Below are 27,378 nucleotides of genomic sequence, written 5' to 3'. Positions count from 1 at the left end.
TAGCATGTAGTTTATTGGTAAAAGTTATCAGCCATCTTGGTGATGTACAAGATAGCTGTGCAATAAAAAAAAATATGTTTTCCTGTTTTTCATCAAATATCTGTCATTTTTATGAAGAATCTTCCTTATCTGAAAAAGGATATGTAGCAAATATTTTTTGTTAGGCAGCACAAGGATGGAAGCACAGTGAACACAATAAGACTAGACAGTTTGATGTTCAAAAAAGACAATTAAAAAATAGACAACTGAATGTGATATTTTGATTATCAGATGTTATAGATAGTTTACCATTATGTTGTTTACAATGCTAGCACGTCTTAGCTGTTGTATAAAGAAGAGAAACTGCAAAAAAAAAACTAATTTGCATAAAAAGCAAACTGCTTGAGATCTTTTAAACAACCACAAGCGTTCAGTTAAAGATCTTTCATTCTTTTAAACAATATTCACGCAAAACAATCATATCTATTTCTGTATGATTTTACTGTGATTCTGGAGACCGGCACCAGATATTAAGAAAATTCTTTGTCGCGCTCATATTGTGAAAACGATATCAATTGCGGAAAGAAATGTAGGAATATTTCTTCTTAATAAAATAGTAAGTATAATAGTAAGTATAATAATAGTCACGCTAAATCAATTTTAAATGTCACGGGGCTCGTGTGGATCCGGAAGTTTCTGCCAGCTTGGTTCAACCCCCCAGATCTCGCGCGCATATTCGGCAATTGTGCGGTCCGATGAGAATTTTCCGGATGATGCTATGTTGTGTATAGCCATTTCTACCCATTTGCCCTCATCCTGAAACAATCGAGAATAATATACATTGAGAAAATCTGACAAATTAAAAGTTCAAATAGATAAGACAAAAAAGATAAAATAGATAAAAACAAAATTCTACTTGATAGACTTTGCTGACGTGATCTTGCATCTTTATATAGCTTTCGTAATCAGCCAACAGTAGAAATCTGTCCCATTTAAGCAATACATCAGCGATATCTTGAAACTCTCCGGGATTATTTGGGCTGAAGAACCCTCCTTGGATTTGATCGATACATTGTTTTGCTTCCGGCAGTTTGTTATAATAATCATAAGCATTGTAACCTCTACTTTTCAAATCTTCTACTTCTTCCACTGTCATACCAAAAATAAAGATATTTTCGTTTCCCATCTCTTCTGCCATTTCTACATTTGCTCCATCCAAAGTGCCAATAGTCAATGAGCCATTTAACTGTAAATAAAAGGTTTTTCTATGCAACGGATTATATAACTTTGTAACAAAATTCTATAATTGTGATACATTTTTTTATATATAAAGAAAAAAAGAAATTAAAAAATTTTGGGAAAAGATAATCGCATGCAATGTCTCAAATATGCTACTGTTTATTACGAAACAAATACGCGATTTCACAGTCGCTATCTCTCTCGACTGTCTGCGAGATTGCCAAAAACTACTGACCATAAACTTCATGTTACCGGTACCAGACGCTTCTGTGCCAGCAGTTGAAATTTGCTCGCTCAGATCCGCGGCGGGTATGATTTTCTCCGCTAATGTCACTCGATAATTCTCAAGGAATATCAGTTTAAGTTTGTCGCCGACAATTGGATCGTTATTGACGACATTTGCAACACTGCAGATAAGCTTGATGATTTTCTTCGCCAGATGATAACCTGGTGCAGCTTTGCCACCTATCATCACGGTTCTTGGAACGAAAGGTGCAGACGGATCTTTTTTTATTCGATTGTACAAAGTGATGACGTGCAAACAGTTCAACAACTGTCGCTTGTATTCATGAATACGTTTTACCTATTCAACAAAATATCATATGTCATGCTATTTCATCTATATGACTCTCCTAACTTTATAACACAACTGCATATATTTAATGTATGTGAACATTTTGTGTTTGTGAACAATCAATTTGATACGATCAAAGAATAAGCCATAAAGAAACATTTACTACTTTTCTAATTCTAAAAGTTTTCGAAAGTTTATGTTGTACTCCTACGTTCTAACCTGGATATCAAAGATAGATGCTGGATTAACCCGAACACCATATTCTTTCTCTAATAGTTGGGCTAACCGTAACTTATTTTCCTGCTTAATCTTTACGATGTTACGCTGAAATACCGGATCTTTCGCCCATTTCTTCAATTGCGCCAGTTGTTCCAAATGGACTGTCCAATCACTACCGATTTTCTATAAAAATATACGTATTAAAAACGTACAAATTACACAAAAATCACGTACATATGTATGTACACGTATACATATATTGCATACAAGATGTAAAGCTAAAATGTTTATATACGGTAGTTCCTCGCTAACGTGCCGAATTTTTCCCTTGGTATCGTGATAGGGAGTCATCCTCACCAATTCCTAGAAGTGCTTCGTCGAGGCGCGACGAAGCACTTCTAGGAATTAGTGAGGATGACTCTGCGGTGGTCGAACCAATCAGAGATAACAACAGGCAATATGTTCTCGAAATATATACCTTCTTCGATATTTTTTCCGCTCGCGGAACCGAGGAGCGAAAAGCTAGTGAGGAGGCACTACTGTGTACTGTGTATGTTTAGATATTTACCTCCTCTATGATATCTGACAGATTTGGATTGCAAAGCAACAGCCATCTCCTTGGCGTGATGCCGTTTGTTTTATTTTGAAATTTCTCCGGTGTCAACTCATAAAAGTCACGGAAACTGATAAAGCAAAAATGTGCAATTATAATTTTTTCACAATTTTTCAAGCATTTTTATATATGTAATTCAATACGAAACGTACACACTGTCTTTGAGAATTTCCGAATGGATACGAGCAACTCCGTTTATAGCGTGACTACCAACGATTGACAAATGAGCCATGTTGACTCTTTTTTCGCCTTCTTCTTCTATCAAGGACATCCGACGAAGACGGTCCATATTGCCAGGCCACTTGGCTGCGACATCTTGAAGATGCAAGTGATTTATGTGATAAATAATCTGCAAATGTCTTGGAAGAATGCTTTCTAGCATCCCAGTCGGCCATCGTTCTAACGCCTCAGGAAGGACTGTGTGATTTGTGTAAGCACATGTACGTCTTGTAATATCCCAAGCCTGGAAAGACAATGCTCGGATATTCTTTTTCCCGATCCTTTATTATAAATGATTATGAATACCTTTTCCCATGGAAGTCCTTCGACATCGATAAGAATCCTCATCAATTCGGGAATAGCCAAGGACGGATGTGTATCGTTGAGTTGAATCGCCACTTTGTCGGGGAAAGCATCGAAATCGGTTCTATGATGTTCCCTCGAGCCAAATTTGCTGGACTTGTATCTTCGGATGATGTCCTGAAGAGTAGCAGCTACCATAAAGTATTCCTGCTTCAATCTGAGTTCTTTGCCCTCAAAGAAATTATCATTAGGATAAAGAACTCTAGAGATGTTTTCCGCTAGATTACGATCAATCACTGCCTGTATGTAGTCACCATCGTTGACTGAAAAATTTACGAATATAAATCATCACATTATCAGAAAAACTCTCATCTCGCATACACAAACATATATGCGATACTCACAGAACTTCAAATTAAATTCTATGGGCGATTTTGCAGACCACAATCTTAATGTATTGACGAAGTTGTTTTTGTAGCCAGGTATCGGACTATCATAAGGCATAGCAAAAACGACCTGTAATACAAATGAATAGAGTTCAAAGAAAGACACGCTTACAACACACTTTGTTTTCTCCGAATATTAGAATAAACTAAATTCTAATTCTACCTGTGTGTTCACCCACTTCTTGCCCTCGGGAGTATCAATTACATGACCGTAAAAGTTCACCGGCAACATAAATTCTGGCCGAGCTTTCTCCCAAGGATTGCCATATCTGAGCCAATCGTCTGGCTCCTCCACTTGTTCACCATTCTTGATCTTTTGTGCAAAAATACCGTACTCGTAACGTATGCCATACCCATATGCGGCTAGACCTAACGTAGCCATACTGTCCAAGAAGCAGGCAGCCAGACGACCTAATCCTCCATTACCGAGTCCGGCATCTTCTTCAAGTTCTTCCAGTTCTTCTATATCCAAACCCATCTGCAAGAAGAGAGAAAAATAAAAACAACAATCAGAGATTTAATGCGCTTATCGAGAGTTGATATAAAAGAATATAAATTTAAATTCATTAGTTTATTTATTCGAACAAAAAAGTAAAATATGCTCTTTCAGCATACAGAAAATCAATACCCACATTTTTCATTATATTCCACACTTCAAAAAGTTACTTTATCGAAGTATTAATGTAACTTGCCTGATACATAGCTTCGTCACATGCTCCTTGTATCCCCAAATTAATCATCGTATTTTGCAGCGATCTTCCCATATAATATTCCAAAGACAAGTAATACACCCTCTGAAAAAATAGAAAAATTAACAGTTAATTTAAAAATAGAGAGATTAACAATTATTAATTAAAACTATACTTAGAAAAAAAAAAAAATAAACACAATGTCGCGGCAGATTGACAGCAATCTGGCTGTTGTATGCAAAACCGTAAATTACTGCCAATTGCACGCAAATTGCTGCCTTTTTATCGACAATATCTGTTTTTGACAGATTTTATTATTAGGGTATCTTCCTCGTGTTTAACGTCACGTTGATGAATTAATTTTTTTTTTTTTCCGCACAAATACAAAACTTCGTTTTACGAACTTGAAACATACTTGCGCTATCGTTTTTGATTACACGAAATGCTCTTTTTATAAAAATAATAATGATTGTTTACACATTCACATACATACAATAAGATACATCTTGTTCAACAAGAGATATGTCGAAATACATACATACATATCTTACGCATAAACAAAGTAGAAATGATGTAATGCTCAGAAATGTGTCTCGAAATAAAATGTAATATCATTTTGGTTTGTTGGTTTGTAAGTTTTCGGCGACTTTTATTTCTTTATGTTCTCTCTCTTTATCTTATATCTCTTATGTGTGTAAGTATTTATATTTTATCTTAAAATTTTTTTATATATTTAGAGTAAATAATAATTACATATAATATCTTTAATTTAAATAATACGTATATGTTATATGTACATATGTATAACATAATTTTTATTATTATATAGTTGCTCAATGATATATTGTGTAAAGATATTGTACATATTGCATAATCGTTATATTGTGTAAGGATATATACATATCGCATTATTATCTACAGTTCTACAAAAATTTTCTGATACATGTACGTGGGTCAGAAGATCATGTAACATTTATTGTTGATAAATCATATAGTCAGATTGCCCAATATAATTGTCCTTTATTTATCTTTGGAGTTCATTGTCTAATGAACTATACAATCGTTTTATTAATTTCTTGAGTTGTATAATGCAATTAATAAATTTTTATAAATATTTTCGAAATAAGCAAAATGAAGAAAATAATAACAAATTTGTTCACAATCTGCATACATATAATATCTTTAAATTTTTTATTTTAGATTTTAAGTTATATATAAGGCTTATAAATTTTAATTTTTTTAGAAAAAAGCTAATTAAATTACATTTTTTGTATATTTTACTACACATCAGAATGCGGATTAATATGTATGATAGTACACTAATAATACAGATGGTAATAGAAAAAATAGTGTATATATATATATACACACACACACACACATATGTATATATGTAAAATTCTATTTATGCCAAATTTCATTTTCCTTATTATAAGTAAACACACACATAAAAACATATAATATCGTATGGCAGTAAAATGTAAAATGATTATCGGAATATATCAATCGGTGGTGATTAAAAAGAATAATAAAAATAGAAAAAAATGAGTAGAAAAAAATTACCTTTGGATCTTTCTCGTAGTAGTACTGTTGGGTGCGTATCCATCGTGACACGAGATTGTCCTTGACACTATGGGCTAGGGCAAAATAGTAATCGCGGGTCGTGGCGACGTTACGATCTTTCACCAGGGTGTAATGAAGGTGTCTATTAAAGGTCTTTTTAAAATTCCCGACATTTTCCACGTCGACGATGCCACGCACCGAGATCTGCTTTCTTTTTTCATGATCGCTATTTACCATTGACATAATAACTTATTTAATGGCTTGAACAGCTCTACCAGCACAGAACAAAATCCAGCGATGATACGACACCGATCACAACGTCGAGACCCGCCGAAGGCGAATGATACGCGTTGTTGGTTGAGAAGGCAGCAGTCACCTTGCCAAGGTGACACATGCGCACCAGCTAGTATACTTGTTACATTCGCGAAACTTTGAACTGTGTTTCTTTGTTGTTTTATTTATTGCGGCTTTTACTATCTCAATCCAACACTTCTCTATCATTTTCATTCTTTCGACTCCCAATTTAGACATTCAACATAGTGACGTGTCACTTTGGTTATGCTCATATCAGTAATATCTCATTTATGTATTTGTCAAATGTTATACAAGTATATTCTAAAAAAAGATAGCTGTAGCTCTTTCTCTCTCTTCCTCTCCTCTGTCTCTCTCTACATGTGGCGACATCTTACGATATGCGTATATGATATGATGATAAATAATGCTGTAACGACTCTCAGAGGGTTAATAAGCTACTCTGATTGTGAATTTTCTGATATTCACGTTTTATACACGTGAATTACACACCAATAATCCAGTAGTGAATAAAACCGCTTTGCTATTGGTTTTATTTTACTATAAGCTTGTTCTTCGAATTCTGAATACTTTAAGCAAAGTTTAATTGAAGTAATCTTTGTTTTAAATATTATATAAATGATTTTACGTGTAAAATGAACCAGCGGACGGTCCTCGCTATATTTCTTATTCATTATAAAAACAAACTTTCGTTTGTTAATTTTAAAACCTTTTGAAAATAAAATACAAAAATGTGATACACAAAAAACCAAACTTCAGAAAAAAAACTATTCTGTAATTGTAACAAACAACTGAAAATTTTTACATTCCTCAAATAACATATATAATTTTTATATACTCACGTTATCTCTTTATACTGACAATGACCTCCATCCTTGACCACCATATACATTTCATCGATATGACAGAAGTATACACAAGGAAACTAGCAATTATCATATATGTTTAGTATTATTTATTTATAAATTAATCGTGCAGATGCTGATGTAATAATGAAAACGACAAAAAGCGATGTTACACTCACGTTCTTAACATTTTGCCATCACTCCCAATAAAAACGTATATTCTCGATAACTATATAGATATAGATATATTATGTTATATAATAGTGCACAGATTTAGGGCTATAATTTATACTTTTTTTTTCGGGATTGATGCCGAACTTGTTTAACTCTTCTATAAATCTATTTTTCAGCTGGCCGCGAAAAACGAAGCAGTTATATATAAAAAGTATGAGCGAGACAAGACGAATTTTCTACTGAAATATCTCTGGGAGACCAGTGTTAGTGGGAAAGGTTCACTTTTTTACACGCCCGACATAACAATGGAGTGTAATGTGGCACAATTTTGGTATCTTGCCAACATAATAATCAACGAGGTTACAGCGCTGATAAATGTAATGAATATGTAATTGATACTTTATAGATACGAAAAATGGCACCCGTAAACAGGGCTCGAATTCGAGCGTCGGAATGTGGGGATGCCGCGCAGCCTTATGTATACATGCGTACAAAATCATAGCCCTATGTTTGTGCACCACTCTGTATAAAAGGTACGTTCCACTTGACATTCGCAACTTCACGATAATCTGTTCTATCACTGTAAGCATCACAGCGAGTAGAACGAGTTAGAAACATCGTGAATTACAAACATGGCGAAGATCGCATATCATGTTACATTAAATTAGAAATAATTACTTTTCATATAATAAGTCACGATCGTTTAAAGGACATTTGTGTTCAAGGAAAAAACAAAATATCTTAAGAAAAAACTTTAACATACAAAAATTTATAAAATACTTTATAATAAAATATATATAGTGTAAACAGTGTGGACACACTAAATTTCGTTACTCGATTGTGCAACCTGATAATCTGATTTTATATAATTAGAGGATTATTTATGATATAAAATAATTTGTTTATATATATATAATTTNTTTTTTTTTTNTTTTTTTTTTTTTTTTTTTTTTGAATANGTGGTCTTTNTTNNNTCTCTTTGTNNTTTNCCANNNTGTTCCGTACCTCGTTATCGTTTAGGATCATATTATTTAATGACTCTTTTTTTTCACGTATGTGGCATACGCGCGCATTGTGTGCATGTATAGATATACAAACAGATGTTGTTAGAAGCATGGGATATACATGGGATATACATGCACATATGCGCGTATAAAATTACAACGGTATAATTACAATGATGCATTAGTAATAATGTTATGCAAACATCAACGTCATTGAGAGACAGATACAATATACGTTTCTGCCCGATTTAACTCATTATTTAACTTTTATTTGACTTTTCCAAACGCAACAACAACTCAAATATCGAGAAAGTGGAGAGATCGCTGTGTAAATAGGACAATTATTTTAAAATCTATTAAACTGACGGATAAACGATTTATACATCGAGTATCTTGCGTTTATTTATCTCTTCTATTCGTTCGTTAATCTTTACAGTCGCGCGCGCTATCACGATCTTCTCCATTATCCTCGGTTCTCTCCCAAATTTTTGATCACGTATCGCCGAAGTGATTACTTTAGTATCACATCCGATTCGTAAACAATGATCCAAATACGATACTTCGAAAACGGGACTACGACGGATCAGCTTTATTCTGTCTCACACATTCATATACATACATACATACGTACGTGCATACTACATACATACACATGTACACATACTTTCTTTCATTCTCTTTCATTTCTTCTCATTTTGCAAAGAGGAACAAAGGACATTATCGAGTAGGTAAAAACACGAGAAGTTTATAATAACAATAAAACACATTAGTCTCGGAGAATAGATGAAAGAGGAAAGGGAGAGAAATTAAGTTGATCTTTGAAGTAGCTTCGTGCACATTGCACTGGATAAAATATACTTTTCGATAATGATTAATGAATCGTTAAGCTTTTTTTATTTCGCATCTTGTGTCTCATTTACTTTTCTTTGTATTCCATCTCTCTTCTTTCTCTTTCTCTTTCTCTCTCTTTCGCTCGCTCGCTCGCTCGTTCGTTCTCTATTTCTTTCGCGATCTTATATCGTTACTAAGAATTGCTCTCGCGTATCAAAATACTGATACACGTGAACAGTTTAGTTTCGCCGATTACGTTGTGCCTTGGGAAAATATTACTATATTTATCAGAAGATTACGACGGCAAAACTCTAAAAGAGACACCAACGCGCGCGTATTAACTATTCAGTCATCACGGCGATTGCTGATTCCCAATCCCAATTGCATAATGGACCTCTTTCGGTCGTATGTTCTTCTACTCGCACGCACTTCCGAATTCCTCTCTCATATTTCATGTTTTCTCTCTCGTTCATTTCTAACTTAATCATTTTTCTATTTCTGCTGTCCTGACTGGACTATCGTTACGCACAAATTCTTCGTGTTTACTCCTCCTTCGTTGGCTCGGCTTTCTTGCCGAGAGGAATCGCTGCCTTCACTCTAAAACAACCGTGTAATTATCTTTTGAGAAATGTTACACAACCGGATTCAACAAGTACATTTTCAGTTTTTCGACTCTCAACTTTGTCGAATATGAATAATATTCTGTATGTGCAGCAGTTCTTTAGTATTTGTTTCAAGATTTTAAACCGCAAGAGAAACCACTGTATTTCCAATGAGCTCTGTTTCTTGTTAATTTTAGATTTTAGAGAGAAAACTGTTGTATTCAAACTTACTTGGCGGTAACTTCGTTAATCTTTGCCTGCACCAAGGCCAGATTCTGATCGATCTGTTCCTTGTTCGTTTCGTAAATCTTCGGCAACGTGAAAAGGGCGACTACTCCTGAAACAAACCAGACAAATTTGAATCGAATCATCGTGTTCACATTCGGACAATAGGCAACGAAACACGATGTGAGAAAAATATTTACCAATTATGATAAGAGTCATGCCATTGAACCAAGAACCGACATATGTAAGACACCACAATAAGACGCCAAATTTGAGAGAATCGACCAAGTCTTCGACGAGGAACAGCCTGCGCAATTCACTAACGGCGGCGTTGATATGTGCAACCGCGACATCTGCGACTTCGTGAACTTTTTCAGCTGGTAATGCCAGGTCCAGATCAAGGATATCTCTGTAATCCATCTAATGGTTTATCTTTCCTTCTCGTCAGATCACTGTGAAGTGATCAAGTGAGCGCGGTCCATACTTGGATGGATGAACCAATCGGCCGTGTATATAATATTGACGATTTTCGCAAATAAAACGTAACTGGTTCGTTTTTGTAAGAAACTCTCTAAAGCCAGATTTTATACTTACTTAAATGGATGTCCGTCCGAAGTTTTTTGAACTGCTTGAAGAACAGTTTTGTAGACGCGGAACAGAACGGTGCCAGTAAGGACAAGGAGCGACAGATAAGCAAGCACACTAATCAGACTGAAATAGGCCAACGACAAGAGTACGCCTAATATTGTACCGAACACGATCCCTGATTTTTTTGGATCACGCCAGTATATCAAAGCCGCAACTGTAAACAGATAAAAATAATGTTATTAAAAAAAAGAAAATTCATTATATAAAAGTTAAAAACAAAAAAACTTAAAGATTACCATGGAGAATTAGTTCAAATATTAAAACTTTTCTTTTGGTTGTAGAAAAAAAAATAGAATATTTAATATCTATGAGAAATATTTTCTTTAAATGAACTCAATAATAAAAGAAATGTATAAAAAAAAAAAAAAAAAAAAAAAACAGTAAGCCGCAAATCATGTGTTCAGTGTAAGTCATATTGTTTTACATACATGTAACGTCGAATAAGCGGAGTTTAATAAATAACAGTACTGACTACGTGAGTACAACTATGGATACATTGACTATATCGTTTGCTCTTGTGCACGCATACGGTAACGTAACGACCTACCTAGCGACACAAGGAACTGTTGAGATTATTAATCGATAATAACTGTATCTTGATGGTTTCTGATGAAGGAAACCGAATTGTCCATAAAACCGTTATTATGATAATTATCCGAATTGTCCATGAAACCGTTACTATATGAAAATTACACGTGGCTCCAACTCGGAAACATGCACAAGAATTTTTGCAACGCACCGCCAAAGCATCGAATATCATGTAATTGCATTTTCTCAAAAAAAATTTTTACAGAACGTACTCAAGAACTTTTAATCACTATAAACTCAAAAAAATGCTACTAATTACTTGGTCATTATATATCCTGTACTGTTATGTTTCCAGCTACAATTTCATGTAATTTGTCTGCATCACTTCTAAACATTTTTTAAAACATTTATTTGAATTTGTGTGTTTTTAAAACATTTACACGTATATGTGATAAATAAAGATATATGTGATAAATAAAGATATTTGTAATAATAAAGTTGTACAAACTGTTAAATAATCGAACAAAATATACCTAATTTTGATTAAAGCGGTCGCGATTATTGTAGACGTGTCCAACCACGTGTTATGACCAACCATATGTTCTCGAGAGAACAGTCATTAACAAAAATTAGTTTCTTTCGAATAGTAAAGATAAAAAAAACAGAGGAAAAGACAGAGAAATGCGGGAGAATATATCTGCGAAACTTACCAGGATCGCGTTCCGGGAGAACCTGTCTCTTTTGAATATTCCTTCGTACCATTCTTATATTATACGCGGATATATTATCCGGTTATAAGTGAAAAGTATATTTGCGAATGGATAGCAACACACGCGCGAATATTCCGTGGCGACTGATTTTACCGCAGGCAGCAGAAACTTACATTGAGAAAGGAGGGGCGAGAAAGAGAAGAAATGAGGAGAGAGAGAGAGGGAAATGAGACAGAAAGAGAGAAAGCTAGCGAATGTAACAGTGACGTAACTCGAATTCTCGGGCCCATGCTCATCAACATTATGAATCTTTTTTTCCCCGCTTTTTTCCCGTGATAAAAATAAAAATAAACTTGCGTAACTTCAAAGATGGATCTGTTTTGTCTCTTTTACTGACAGTGAATAAATGAATGAATTAATGAATCAATGAATCACAATCAATGAATCAATAAATCAATGCATATTATATTAATTATTCCTTTGCACTTGAGAGGTGACTCTCAATCACCTCTTGGTTCGGTAAAATGACAAAACTTGATACTCAATTAGGTTTTGCATATAAATGTAAAAACACATGAAATATTGAAGTAAAATAGTTTTATTCGTTAATTTACGTATGATTTATGTTTGTTAATTGTAAAAATTGCATCAATTCTTTAGCAAAAAACTTTCGAGTGCAAAGAATTATTAAATTTTGACCATTCTTTTTTGACAACTACTTACGCTGAAAAAGTTAAAATGATTCGATCTTGTTCTTTTCGCACACGCGCGCGAGAAAACAAAAATATCACAATACTGAAATATCTCACCAATGTGAAATATCAATGATGCTAGCTAGCTATCTATGGTTGGATTCTTTTCAAGGTAACTTTTGTCTGGTCTATTAGTCGTTTGACTTGTAATACATAGATAAGTAATTGTTCCTACATGGCCCGATGGCCAGGTTTGTGTCAAAGCGTCTCGTCGAAGCACAAAATTAGACGAAAAATATACGTAACGCAAGAAAATGCAGTGGTTCTCCAACTTTTCATTCAGCGTTTTAAATAGGACATACTCGGTCGCGATTCCGCGATGTTTGCGTTTGGAATAAAGATGGACACAAATTAATCCTGAAATGCAAAAACGATACGAGAAAAGATAATCTAATCTAGGTAAACACACACAAACACACGTATATAGAGACTATATTAGTCACACCAGGAAGAAGACAGTCTATTAGCAAACAAAGTTTTTTTCATCTTTCAACTACGTCCAACTTCCATGGATTAATCGTTCCTTGCCATTTATTACGTCACGTCCAAATTTTGGCTACTCTCCATCACATCTTATTACTTTTCACTTTTATATTTATTGCTTTCAAGTTTTTCTTATTGCACGCAGCCTCGATTTCGGCGGGTGTCGTGCAACACATGTGCCAAATTATCGTCGCTCTCACGACGTGCTGTTACTCACGTTCCTCCCTCGAGATGGCCATTTTCCCTACAATCATTTGGTCGCGTTCTATTGACAATCGGGCACACGGAAAAGTCGATCTGACTCTTGTCTTGAATCGAACCGATTAATCGCTTTGGAAGAAAGTAATCACTCTCCAGGAAGCCGATAGGGAAATCGACGAGCAATGCCGCACGACGACTTCGTAACGACGGAACTGCCGTCGGAAACCTCGGAGGGTCTTCGGAAAACTGGCACTGGACCAATAATGAGAAGCTGGCTGGACGTTATATTTAGTAACGTCCGAGGAGGGGTAAACGGACAGAACTGCCATCGATGCAAAATCGCGTGCCGAATTATTGCACTATGAACCACTTTGAAGAACGATCTTCGTATTAAACAATGAGTGACCGAACACACGCGACTCTCTACCGCGCGTCAAAAATAAAAAAGAATAAAAAAAACTAACGTACACGTTCAAAAGTATAAAAAACGTAGCGTCATTTCTTATTGTCTTTCTTCTTATCAACAATAGGTCCAATACTAGGAAAGCCCAGAAAATCTATGATGTATAATAATAAAGTAGCACAATATATGTCTCATTAATTCATTGGGAAGATATATACCTGTATTAATGAGTTGTGTGTCAGATAATTATCTTCAGTTTTTCTTACCTTTTGGATTTAGCTCTTCAGGATTAAACCACGCATCTGTAAACAATACAATCAGAAAGCATGTTAGTTTATGGTCTATTACAGGACACAGTTGCGAGCATATTAATGGGAAATATATTGAGAAATGTAACGTTGACATTCCACACTGTGTGCTATATATTCCTCCTTAAGTTTATTTTTCAGATTGCGCTTCTATTAATAAATTGCATATAAAATCGATAGGAACGCAAGAGAGAGATTGCCGATGTGGAAAAATATTGCAATATTGCGTCGTTTTTAAAAGTGACCACAAAGTATATAGTACGTACTTGTTTCAAACAAAAAATGCAAATTTTTAATAACGTTACCGTGTTGTACAGAATGTTTTCTCTCAATAATGTGTTCACAGATTTACTTCAGTTATTTTTGCAATGTTCTCTTCCCCTTCAGCCCTCCATTTGTGTGTGAAAGAGAAAGTACTACAAACAATAAATTAATAAAGATTTGTTTGTGAGAACGGCGCCGATAACGCGAAAAATGTTGTCGCAGTTTCCATCAATGTCACACAATGCCTCACACTTTTATATAAAATTATTTCTCACGAGATAGACTGTGATAATGTTAAGGTAACTATATTCTTTTCACGCGTAAATTGCAGAAAGTCAACCAAGGCGATCGATCGCACCTGCACGATATAACTCGTGCTGTCATATTGTATTATTTAACTTTAGAGTCGAACTGTTTTTTTCAAGATTAAACCGATCGAACCGATAATAACGAAAGAGTTTTTTTAAGTATGTTTCAAGTACGATTTATATGAAAAAAATGTACGTACGCGATATTTATTGTACGGTTAAGTAATTGAGCAAAATATATTTTTATTCCATAAAAATATACGACACATATTATTTCCAAGTCAATATTCATAAAAGCGGCTTGATTATGCAAAAAAAAAAAAAAGTACTCTTCTGACAATCACTTGTCGCTATCATATCTTTGAGTTGATGTATCTTTGGAATAAAGTTCGAGACTCGATTGTGTCAGTCACGGTTAGATCGCGTGGCGTTATGTAATTCAAGGTTGTAATACGTGATATATATAATATATATGTATATATATTGTGAATTTTTTGTTTTGTCATTAAAAATAAATAATAATTTGTACAACACATCAAAGCTGACAAGTATCAAGTATAATTATTTATTACTTATTATAAAAAAGAGATGTTTGCAAAATTTTTTAAGATCGTCTATTTTTGTAAGTTATTTTATAAAGCTGGAGTTTTTTACACTAAAAATGTCACACGTCAACTTTATGTCAGTACCGGCAACGTCACTGACCTTCACAGGCCATTTGATAACTTATATGAGAATGACAGTTCGGTGGCGTGACATTATACAAAAGTGTAAATCTTGCGCTTTACATATATTCACTCCAAATATCATTTTACAAGTAAGAGATATTATTAAAAAATTAAGATTTCTGATTATTTTTATGAAGAGAAAAGGAAAAAGAAAAAATTAAAAAGATTTACTTAGATAAATGTTATTAAGTTGGAGGTAACGATCGATAACTTAATTTCGATCGACGATTCTCCGAACAAGAGGCACCTGCGCAGGACAGAAACCCAGGTCACTAACATAGAGAAGAGACTAACCGAGAAGATATATTGAGATCGTCCGGAATCCACTCGTAATAACTTCGAGATGTCGGAAAAAATATTGCTTCGTAAAAAAACTTAGTTCGTGGAAATGTTTACATCGTGTTTATTTCAAGTCTAACAGAGAGGAGTACGTGACATCTCATTTCTCCTCTATTTGAAGATATATGTGAAAGACAAAACGAAGTAGTACGAAATGTGTGCGGGAATAAAATCAATTGAGAGATGGAGAAGATGCATCGAGAAAGGTAAAAAAACAAAAAAAAAACAAAAACAAAACAAAAATACGATTGAAAAGTAGTGTTGAGTAAACGTACGAGGGTCGAGAATAGTCCAGACGCACAAACTGCACTGATTAGCCGTCGGTCGCTTGCAGACCTGCTGGTTACTCTCATCGATATCCTTAGCGGGGCACGTCGCTAGCACGGGGTCCGCCATCCTTACTCGCACACTTACTTGCTTCGTCCGAGATTCACTTTCCTCACTATTTGTTTAAGTTGTGCGAATTACTGTGTTGTCGTCGAACCAGAATATATCTCGTCTGTACGTATATCCTGTACGCGCCTGACAAACGCGAAATAATGGCGTATTTTGTTGCAAAGCGCGCGCGCGCCCCAAGTGACGCACTTGGATGACGACGCAGTGGTGGCAATGACGACAAGGTTGCTACCTGTTTGCCGTTCTCGTAAGCGACACTAAATCTCCGCGTGAAGAGAGATGTAACAAAATTTCCGTCCGCGGCCAAAACACGACGAGAAATATTCGATATCTCTGAGAAACAGAACCTGCCAACAACTCGTAATATGTGCACGGCGAGATGAGAACTGAACTGAGGCTTGTTATCGACCCACCGAAGGTTTTCCGAGTCCCCTCCCTGGTGAGAATCCTCCTGTTCCTCCCACTCTCAAACTCATCGCCATATTGCTCGGAACCTCTCGCGCCAGACGAACTATATCTGACTTTACCACTTGTGAGCTACAAGAATTTGATCGTTTCGGAACAATGTTATCTATTATACGAAGACATTTGGCAATCTTTTAGCGTTGTTTCGCAATATTCATCAAGTACTTGATCAAAAGGTCAAGCATAGTAGTAGCATCTCAAAGAATTGAATTTAAATATATTTGTTGACAATATTTGTTTATGGAGTACGAAACGATCTGTTCGGTTATTTGCTGATGATATTGCGATTAAGCGCAACGGTCCATATACATAGCACGCTCTACCAATTAATTAATGACAGTTTATATGGAGTGTCTGATGTTTTGCATTATATCGAATGATCTACGTCGTAGATTCGACGTTATGCCGACCGTAAGATCGGAAGACGAAACCGATATTTTTTACGGAGCGTATAATGTAGCGTAGTTTTAAATCAACGTTGTGTAAGAAAGAGCTCGTCATTCATCTATGTACATTAACATTTATTTATAATCGCGAATAGTGAAGTAGGGGCGATGCTAAGTTCAGCAGACAATACGGCGCCCACGCAGAACCCTAACAAACTTCGCAGTTTTAACCCTCTCGCACGCATTAGAGATTCCCAGTTGTAGATAAAGCTCTTTAATGCTTTAATGTTCATTTTCAAGAGCGCACAAATTAATTAAGACTCCAAGAGCGATTAAACTCACTCCATTTGAAAACCCTATTTGACTTTTTCTTGTTCAACCAAGTCGCAACATCAGCTGTTTCAGTGATTTTAATAAAATGCGTGCAATGGTACATTTCTTCCAACTCCATCTTTTGGCGCCCACTCGATAATAACCAGTTGTTGATGAATTCCCGTCATGTTATATCTCGATAAAACAGATCATACAAAAATCTTCTTTCTAAAACAAATCATACAATCAAAGAAGAAAGTGTCTCTCAAATGGGATTTTAAGATGATAGTTTTTGCCCTACGACGCGTAATTCATCGAATGAATTTGAGTTCAAAAGTAAAACTCTTTTCAGGTAACGTGTATCATCATCTTGAAAAAATGTTTGGCGCGACACGCATATACTGTATGTGTATGTTAAGATATTTTCTTAAAAACTTTCAAATAATTAAAAGAAAATTGCAATGTCTGAACGCGATACGGTGCGCGGCGCAATTGGGTTATGAGCATGTATTGCACCGTGCACGTACCGCAGAGAAGTGCAGAGAAACAGCTGCACCGATCAATACCTACGTTTTATAGCGACGAATCCATGACTCATGTGTAAGACTGACATGATATTTTTTTTCGCGGAGACGCAAAAATTATCGACAATTATAAAATATTTCTTTACAATAGTTTTATAAAACCATTCCGATCGGTTAAAGAGATGATTTAAAGTGAGAAATTAACTTTGAATCATCTAAAACGCGTTTTATTTTATTGTCATTCGACGGTTTCTTTTTTAACACGTCCTTCAGAATTTTTTAAACGTTTTAAAATACTAAAACGGTTGAATGTTAATCGTTTTCAAGAAACATAGATACACGTGTACACACTTGATACTAAGAACCTTCGTATTTAGAAAGTTATCAATTTTGCAGAAATAAGGAGTTCGTGTTGAAGTAGTCAACCGATGTAGATGAGGTCGTGAGAAAAAATATAGAAGTCATAGCGAACATATAATCTATTATAAATAAGTAAATAAATGAAAAAATACGTATATTTTGTATGTTGTGTGAAACGCGATATGTATGAAAAACAAAACATACATGTCCTCTATACCGTGTAAATATTATAAAATATATTTTCGTGTCAATTTATATCGTGTTTTTTAAGATTTTTGTCATATAAGAAACACGGAAGATAGAAGAATATTCGCGAATATGAATCATATGTAAAAATACTCATTCAAAACAGTGCGTGGAATGTAAACTTGTGTAAGTGTATGCGTTGTAGAGCTGAGCCACATAAGTATAGTTATCGATGACTAAATGTTCCGTGATTAATGCATTAGTGAAAAGAGGAACAAAGATATTAAAGATGCAAGAAAAATGACTAGAAATTGTAAAACTGTTCTTGCACACAATTGTTTTTTTGTTTTTTTTTTTTTTACTACTTTTAGCTTAACATTTGTCAACAATTTTTTCTAACCTGCGTTGCATATACGTGTTTTTGTGTTAAACTTCAACCGCAAAACAAAAGTCTTGCGTTGCAAGTGAAAGCCTGTAATTTTCTTATTAACTTTTTTTCTCTAGCATATACCGTGTCTTTAGCTTACTTTCTAAAACCGGATTTACATGCTATCTATATGATAGATAGTTAACAATCATTGTGTATCATCTGAGAACGCGTTAGGACACACCTGTGGAACTCGCATTCTTCAATCGTGCAGACTTGTATAAAGAAACAATGACGTAATTTTAAGAAAAAGATGTACGTATATACAACGAAAGTTAGACAAAGTATCACGGCGTTCTGTAACCAAGCGGAAGCGCTTTCAAGCATGGTCAAGTTCGTACATTTCTACTAAATTAATTAACATTTTCTCGTCAAGGCTTTTTGCGTTCACAGATAAAGCAGCATACATAGTAACTAATCGTACGAAATTCTGCATAAATTGTGATTTTATTTATGAAAATAACGTTGCTGTTGTATATTCGATTTTCTTAGATTTTTCGAACTTATCATTTACTTATTTAATTACATGATTCTTCGAATAGATTATTATTCGAAGTATCAACTTTTAAATATGTTTCGTAAAATTGTTTTATTTGTGATATTATAATAAAATATTTCGTAATGTGTGTGTGTTTGACGTGAATATTTTTCTAAAACCATATTTATCATCTCAGTTTTGTACAAGGACATAGATGTGTTTGAAAAAAAAAAAAATTACACTCACCCAATCCCATGTCTCTGAATATTTCTTTGGGTGCTATTTCGATTTCTTGTTTCTTTTTGGCGAGCGGGCGAGAGCAAACGTAATCGGTCTCCTTGGGTTTCTGACGCCATTTAACACTTTCGGAATCGGCAGTATGCTGGAACGATGGTGGTGACGGTTTGACAACTTCCGAGAGCAGAGTATCGCTGGACAGTACCTCGTCGACGCTTTTCTCGGGTAACTCAGCATCCTTAGGCAATGGAGGTAGCGGCTTCGTCGGCGCTTCCTTTGGCCCTTCTCGTTTCGTATCCGTTTGCTCAACTAGATTCCACGAGTCGTCGTCCATAATATTCTTAGCTCCTCGGTTCGAAGGCTCATCTCCGAGGAGATCCGATTTGTCCGTGAACGATCTAATGTCTCGAAACTCGTCGACATTAGCGCTGCTGGTCGGAACGGCTTCGTTGTCGGTGGTTGAAACGCGTTCATCAGTTGATTGACTTTCGTTCGCGCTATCTCCGGTGATTTTCTTTGCCGACGAAGGGAGCAGCAGGTCGGTGTGAGCGGGAATCGAGATCGGTGACGGCTGCTGAAAAGCGTGATCGTCGTGAGCGGTGTGATGAGCCGAGCGCTCAGTCTCGACAAACGTCATACTGGCTAACTTGGGATCGGCCGAACGCATCGGTTGCTCGAACGGATCCTGTGTCTCGTCAAAATCCGCAGAAGGTGGTGGCGTCGCGGGCACAGGCTTTGTCTCGTTATCGGCGACGAGGGCTTTCGGTAGAACGGAATCCGTTGCCTGCTGAAGGGAGTCACCAATGTGCAGCAGATCGTCAACACATGACGTATCGATCAGTCGATGCCGTTCCGGATGATAATCCGACGTACCGTCGTGGCAGAGATGCTCGAAATCGTCGACGGAATCGTGGTCTCTCGTGAAGGAAACATCCTCGATCCGCGAATCCATCTCCGTGTTGATACACTAACTATATTCGATGTTTAACACGACGACTCACACCAAACTTAAGAACCTATCGTCTGCGTTTGATCCTGCTCTCGATGTCGGTTGCGCGGAATGGCGCGACGCTCCCTACTCTTATACAAAGCTAGGTGTACGCTAGGGTGTTACTCCCACCTGCTGACGTTGTCTTCGCTGCCGCGGCGATTTTCTCAGTACATCTCAGTACCGCACGACCTTGCCTCTCCCGATGCTGCTCGGTTAACGGCGCGTCTCCGCACTATCTTTCTCTCTCGCTCGATAATCTACCCACTTTCTCGTCGACTTGATCACTCCAAAATGTCAACTGCTCTCTTTTCATGTGTTGCCGCCACAACCACCGCCCTTGCCTCAGCCGCCGCCGCCGCCGTCGTCGTCGTCGTCGTCGTCGTCGTCGTCACCGACGGCTGCAACGGCAGGTTAGCAATGAAAGAAATATTCTCGCAGATGTTTTTTTCTTCTAACAGAGTAACGGAAGAAATATTAACGTGTATATACGCGATATCCGACACAATAGACGGGAATTGCGAATTCGTTCTCCATCGCGAAGGAATCGCCCTCTTCCATCGCATCGAGCAACACGGACCAATCGCCGCACAGTCGCGTACTGTACCCCCCTACTCTACTCGCCCGATTCTTACCGGTCGACCTGTCATGTCAGCCAGCCGGCCGGCCGGCCGGCTCAAATCGCTCGTGGATGTGTCATTTCGCACGCATTGATTTGTTACACAATTATAGAGACACACTGTTTAACAACCGTTTCTTACCCACTTTTTTTCATAGTCCTGTTAAAAAAGAAAAATTTCAGCTATTGTCTATACCATTTGTTTCTATATTCTCGCATTTTTTCATTCCTTACGTAACCACATTGCAGTTATGTATTTCTTTGTTTCTGTGTGTGTTGTTGTCAATAAAACAAGTACATATTGTGGGTACATGTACGCTGTGAGGTTAAGATACATTTTCAGTTGTAGTTGTTCAACGACAAAAAGACCAGGAATAAGATGAAGAAACGACTGAATGTAGCACATGAGAACGACGCACCGCGCAAAAGGCCGAAGTCCCGTCCTAAATTCTAGACTCTTACGTGCTCGATCTTTCTAGTAGGAAAACTCGTACCAATCATTAGAAGAAATGCTACATTCGTTCTGTTTCCAAACTCACCGCCACTAATGAAAATCTATAACTTATGCCTGTGTACTACGTGACCTGTAGATCTTCTTCAGTACTGGCAGTGAATTTTGAAACAGCTGTAGAAGAGACTTATCTCTCTCTTTCTAACAAAACTAATGGGTATGTGGAAATGCGGAAATCTCTCTCAAAGGGAAAGAAAGAAAGAGAAGATATTTTTCTTCTGTTTCCCAAATTCTCTCGCAAGTACTTGACCAAGAATGTGCAGTTTATTTTTTCACATTATACAGTTTCTATGCGGTTCTTACGTCATTGCGGGGCGTCACACAACGCCAAAAGCTTATCAGGTATGGCGCGCGCAGGCGCTGTGTGACTTAAAGCAACACACTACGGCGGAACATGCGGTGGTGGTGATGTAAACGCGAACACAGGCTACAAAGTAACCCAGTGGTGAGTGATAACGACGAGTACGTCCGGATACGCGTCGGAGTGTCGTGACAACATCCTGTTTCGTATCACACGTCTAGCTTTACAAATCGAATTGAACAACGTGTGTGAACACAAAAGTTACCCGTTAGTATAACCGGACCGTAGAGCGCTTAGATGATCGAGCCGATGATGGCGATGACGACCACGAGGTTGCGCTCGATGGGCACGTGCGACGAAAAAGCACCGAATACCGAGAAGAAGATGCTGCCGTCGCTGTCGTCGTCGTCGTCATCGCTGCAAAACGGCTTGGTTCCTCACAGCGCTGAGAATGTTTGTAGAACTAACGGTTATATCCTGACGGGCAATGGACATGTAAGTAACGATTCGCTTTGTCTCTTTTATTAAAACTAACGGAAAATAAAAAATGTCAAAAAAGTTTGCTGCTCAGCAATTCTCGTTTTCTCGATCGCGCGTTACTCTGTGTACTTATTCTATCGTCACTTGGTCCATTACTTGACTCACATGATGTGACATAGATGTTGTTGTTACCATGTCACCATTGTTGAGCTCTTATTCTCACAGTCTCGTTTTTTTCACCGCATAACTACCCTGAACTGTCGTTCAAACTTACGCTTCAAAATGCGCGCTCTAAGAAAAAATACAATTGATGTAAAATGTAAACATAATTAAACTTTAACAGATGACGATAGTTTCTTTGTGGAAACGCAACGAACGAAAACGCGAAACATTATCACACCATGCAAGTTGGATTGATCAAGTTGATCATTTTTTCAAAATGTTTTCTAAATTGTATAATAACAAAAAAAAAAAAAAACTATGGAGAGAAAGAAAGAGACAACCGCATACTAAAATATGTACATTTGATAAATAAATAATATGCTTATTTTTTAATATAACTGAAAAATAGGCTCATTGCTTGTTCTCCGAGTGCGGTAGTACTTAAATGCGAATTTGACGTTTCCGTTTGCTTGTCCGTGAGATACTTGGTCGATGAGATAATCTACTCGCAGAATTTGTTATCACAGTCTCAGTCAACTTCAGAGATTAAGATATCCGCTTTTATATTAAATATATCATATTTCCAGCGTTAAAGAAACTGATAAAAAGCCGTTTCGTCTCGTTTACTAAGTAATTCGAATTATAAAAACATGTAACAATTTTGTTTTTCAACAAAAAAGTACTTAGATGTTCTCAGATAGATTTTGCTCAAGTAGTAAATTTTTCTATTTACACGTGTATAATAATTGATGTAAAGAATCAATGAGAAGAGAAGAAAAAAACTGATTACGTTTAACAAGCACCATTTGTAACATGTTCCGACATTCTCGCCAAGAAAGGCCGAACGTAACAGTTTCAAACAGTCAGCAGAAAATGTGTCGCCTTTGTATTATATGCTACAGCGTATTTTACACGTACTCGTGTATATTAAAACAAATATATATATATGTAGTCTTGAAAATCACATCTTTGTAATACGTATAAAACCACACATTAAAATATTATTTCAATGTTATTTAAGATCTGTAATCTGTGTCTCTCTCTTTCTTTTCCTTTCTCGTTTTTTCGAATATTTCCAAATTCTACATATTTACGCGATGTATTTCGAATTTATCGAACGTTATTTGCAGTACACATGATGTTTTTCATCAGTATTAAATAAAAATTTCGAAGAAACTTTATTTAATTATCTTACAAAGTTTTAACATTATATATGTTCTCTTGTAAGATTTTATATTTTAAAATTCCATCACAAATAAAAAAATAAACTTGATATTCTCTCGCATTGCTTTTATATATATGTTGATAAAAAGTGCTTTGTATGGAATCTAATTCCCACATTAATTGTAGTGTTCCTACGATTCAACATCAAGAAAAGTACAAAAATCATCGCTGTCAAAAGAATCTTTCGAAAAAGTTTCAATAATCACAGCGGCGTTCACACATCTAGGTTTTTACATTCTTATGTTTCTGGGATTTATCAATCAGCTATTTTTTGTTCCGAAGGTAGCCACTGAGAAAAACAGGGAGGTATGACATTAAATATTATTTATTTATATTTTACAAAAAAACAAGATTATCAATAGTAGAAGATATAATTCTTTATCCTTTTTATTTTAATGCTGTTTTACATTCTCAGTGTATCTTTTCAGGGATATGCTCCGCTTTATGACAATTTCGAGAAGTTCTATCTCAGATATGTCTATAGAAGAGTCAAAGATTGTTGGAACAGACCGATATGCTCCGTTCCTGGAGCAACAGTTACATTAAAGGATCAAGTTACTCGTGATTACGGATGGACGTTTCAGTAAGTTTGAATAAATACATACATATGTGTATAATACATATGGTGCTACATATTGATAGAGTGAAATCCCAAATTTTTAATCTTGACAGATTTACTGGAACTGAAACGCAATGTATAAATTTGGGCTCTTACAATTATTTAGGGTTTGCTGAGTCGACTAGTAAGTGTGCTGACGAGAGCATCAAAACACTCAGGGAATTTGGCTGTGCCAGTTGCAGTACGCGTCTTGAATTAGGTAAATAACTCTGAGACTCTTTATTCTCGTAATATTTTCTTCTTTAACTTTGCTTTAATTCGTATGAAAAATTTATTAAATTAAGAAATGGAAAGAATTATCTTTATTATATTTAAGGAACTATGCCGATACATATTGAACTAGAAAAATTGACGGCAAGATTTTTGGGAGTAGATGATGCAATAGTATTTGGAATGGGATTTGCAACAAATGCTTTAAATCTACCTTCTTTGGTCAGCAAAGGTTGTCTGGTTCTCAGTGACGAAAAGAATCACGCTTCACTGATTCTTGGATTACGATTATCTGATGCAGTGATACGAATTTTTAAACATAATAGTACGTAACTGCCTGTTCGTAATGCACACAATGATCTTTTTGTTACGCGGAAAAGTGACGAGATTTATATATCATAGATGTTAAACACCTGGAGGAATGTTTGAAAAAGGCTATTGTTTTTGGACAGCCAAAGACTGGTGAAGCTTGGAAGAAAATAGTTATCGTTGTTGAGGGTGTTTATTCTATGGAAGGCTCCATTGTTCATTTGCCAGAAATAATAGAGTTAAAAAAGAAATATAAAGTAAGAATAATGTGTGTTCAATTATTGTGTTGATTTTGTTACGACTAGTAAATGTTAAATTTGGCATGTAGGCATATCTTTACATGGATGAAGCACACAGCACAGGCTCTATGGGAAAACGTGGAAGAGGAATTTGCGATTATTACGACATTGATCCGCGCGAAGTTGATATACTTATGGGAACATTCACAAAAAGCTTCGGCTCGGCGGGTGGATATATAGCCGGAACAAAAGTAGTATTTCAATGATCGATGTTCTAGCATCTATTCTACCAGCTTTTTACAAGTTCTTTATCGGATATATTTGTTTCAGGCATTAATAAATCATATTAGAATATACGGCCACGCGCACACGTACGCAGTATCGATGTCTCCGCCAGTTACACAACAAATTATCACATCAATGCGAATTATTCTAGGAGAAGATGGCACCGATACTGGTAAAAAACGTATTAAACAATTAGCTAGAAATACAAGGTACTTCAGACGCCGACTCAATCAAATTGGTGTTATAACCTATGGAAACGAGGATTCGCCTGTTGTACCTATGTTAGTCTATTTATTTTCAAAGATTGGGTAAGTAGATGAAATAGTTTTTAAACCGTGTGTATATGTGTATGGAATCAGATCTCTCTCACACCGATATAACACATATATGTCTATAATAAAAAATTATATGTATTTTTGTGATATGTTATTCAACACAGTGCAGTGATCCGCACTCTGACAACACGTAATATTGCAACTGTTGGCGTTGGATTTCCAGCTACGCCATTAATGGAAGGTAGAATTAGATTTTGTCTTTCCGCTGCACATACAAAAGAACAACTAGATTATGTAAGTAATAATAATAATACTGAATCAAAATTCGCTTTCTTATAACTGTCAATTATATAATAGCATTTTATGTTTTAGGTATTGTCACATATCGAAGAAATTGTAAGTACGTTAGGATTAAGATACTCGAGAAAGCCTCGTACATCTACAAAGATAGAATATTATTCCGATGGCGAAACAGAATGACCTACCTCATAAAATCGAATAAATCGTTAGGCAAATCTATTTCTATATAATGAATATCAAAAGAATCGAAAGCTTTAAATGCCATGAAATATAGATACAGACATTATATGATTCTTATTAATAAGACAAAAGATTATGTAGTACTATAAGAGAGAACTAGCATTTTTGTACAATGACAGCACGATAAAAAAAACTTGAACTTATACTGATGCAGTGGAACAAATAGTATCTAGTGTATATGCAATGTAGAAAGAAAAAACATGAAGGTTGTACTACACATACTGTTAATTCCATTTTTTGCATATTCTCTTTGTTTCTATCTAAAGAAAGTAATTCTTTCACTTCTCTAAAGTAAAAAATATTCACACGTTAAACTAAAGAAAAAAAACCTAGAAAATATATTGCGAATAACAGGATTTTTAGTGAACTTGTTTTATTCGAGCTGTCTTTTCGCAAACATTTTATCTCTTATCGTGCCATAGAATCGCTTACGTGCCTCGCTTAGATATAACAATCGCTTATTTTTACTCATTCCACGTTATCAAAACAAGTTGAAGCGTTCTTGAGTGTTTAAAAAATTCTATTTTTATTTTATATTTTTTACAAAGAACTAATATTTAGATGATACCATTTTGAAATATTTTATAGCGTTAGCATAAAATATGTTAAGAAATACTAAAAATATGAATCTATAAGTCAATACGCTTTTTTATGATTAGTACAATACAATTCTTTATGATCATGCATTTCCGTCATTTGAAAATTTTCAAAGATACGCTTTATTTCCAGTTATCGATAACAAATGCTCGAAATGAAAAAAAGTCACTTTGTATGTGTATATTTATTACATTCCTTGTAATTTAATGATTATTTTTATCATAATTATCCGTTTTACAGCAAACTTTTAGTCTCATAAGTAACTTTTAGATGGATGTTTATTTCTGATATGTATTATTTTTCTACATCGAACTTCTACTTTTTCTGAATCATTTAACGTCAATCAAGTACTGATTGATTATAGATAAAAAACAATCAGAACTAATCATTAAAAAAGATTTTAACATATTTGTTAAAATTGTGAAGAAACTTTTTCAGTTTTATATCTCAGTCTCACATATCAATACTATATATATGTCTTTAAAATAATTTCTTACACAATTAACGCACCTGATATTATTATGTATACAGGATGATCCATGTAAAGTTTTGCAATTTGTTTTCTCAGAAACTGTTAACGATAAAAATCTTTTTCAATTTCTCTCTTTGTTCATCGGAATCTTTCACACAATAAATATAGGATTTCGTACTTAGGGACAAATATTTCGTTTAAATTTTTTTAACATGGCACAAATAAAAGATGATGATAAGATACTTGTTTTGAAGCTAAACAAACTTT

The 27,378-nt window shown here is 35.5% G+C and overlaps 2 protein-coding genes across 2 annotated transcripts; one reads left to right on the top strand and one right to left on the bottom strand.

Moving 5' to 3' along the window:
- Positions 1-246: 246 nt before the first annotated feature.
- Positions 247-20,545, bottom strand: LOC109858142 (glycogen phosphorylase-like). Its single transcript, XM_020435119.1, is given in 17 exon segments — positions 247-795; positions 896-1,225; positions 1,454-1,801; positions 2,012-2,194; positions 2,580-2,694; positions 2,777-3,087; positions 3,150-3,469; positions 3,551-3,662; positions 3,756-4,070; positions 4,285-4,386; positions 5,845-6,092; positions 6,313-6,317; positions 9,844-9,983; positions 9,985-10,246; positions 10,432-10,639; positions 13,829-13,864; positions 19,290-20,545. Coding segments are annotated over 17 exon segments (4,134 nt in total). The 5' UTR covers positions 20,233-20,545; the 3' UTR covers positions 247-639.
- Positions 20,546-20,708: 163 nt separating this feature from the next.
- On the top strand, positions 20,709-26,398 carry LOC109858139 (serine palmitoyltransferase 2). Its single transcript, XM_020435116.1, has 11 exons — positions 20,709-21,555; positions 21,684-22,194; positions 23,692-23,871; positions 23,994-24,148; positions 24,238-24,383; positions 24,501-24,719; positions 24,797-24,960; positions 25,032-25,193; positions 25,273-25,535; positions 25,667-25,796; positions 25,875-26,398. The coding sequence occupies exons 2-11, from the start codon at positions 21,997-21,999 to the stop codon at positions 25,980-25,982; spliced, it is 1,725 nt and encodes a 574-aa protein (XP_020290705.1). The 5' UTR covers positions 20,709-21,555; positions 21,684-21,996; the 3' UTR covers positions 25,983-26,398.
- Positions 26,399-27,378: the final 980 nt, after the last annotated feature.

The sequence above is a fragment of the Pseudomyrmex gracilis genome, unplaced genomic scaffold (assembly GCF_002006095.1).
Source record: "Pseudomyrmex gracilis isolate BER0280 unplaced genomic scaffold, ASM200609v1 scaffold_190, whole genome shotgun sequence".
Classification (NCBI taxonomy): domain Eukaryota; kingdom Metazoa; phylum Arthropoda; class Insecta; order Hymenoptera; family Formicidae; genus Pseudomyrmex; species Pseudomyrmex gracilis.
Note: the sequence above shows the minus strand (reverse complement) of the source record. Positions and strands in the feature narration are given on the sequence as shown.

Coding starts and splice junctions, on each gene's coding strand:
- LOC109858139 (XM_020435116.1), top strand. CDS start 21,997: ATGATCGAGCCGATGATGGCGATGACGACCACGAGGTTGCGCTCGATG. Junction 24,384..24,500: donor CAGTACGCGTCTTGAATTAG/GTAAATAACTCT, acceptor ATTATATTTAAG/GAACTATGCCGATACATATT. Junction 25,797..25,874: donor CAAAAGAACAACTAGATTAT/GTAAGTAATAAT, acceptor TTTATGTTTTAG/GTATTGTCACATATCGAAGA.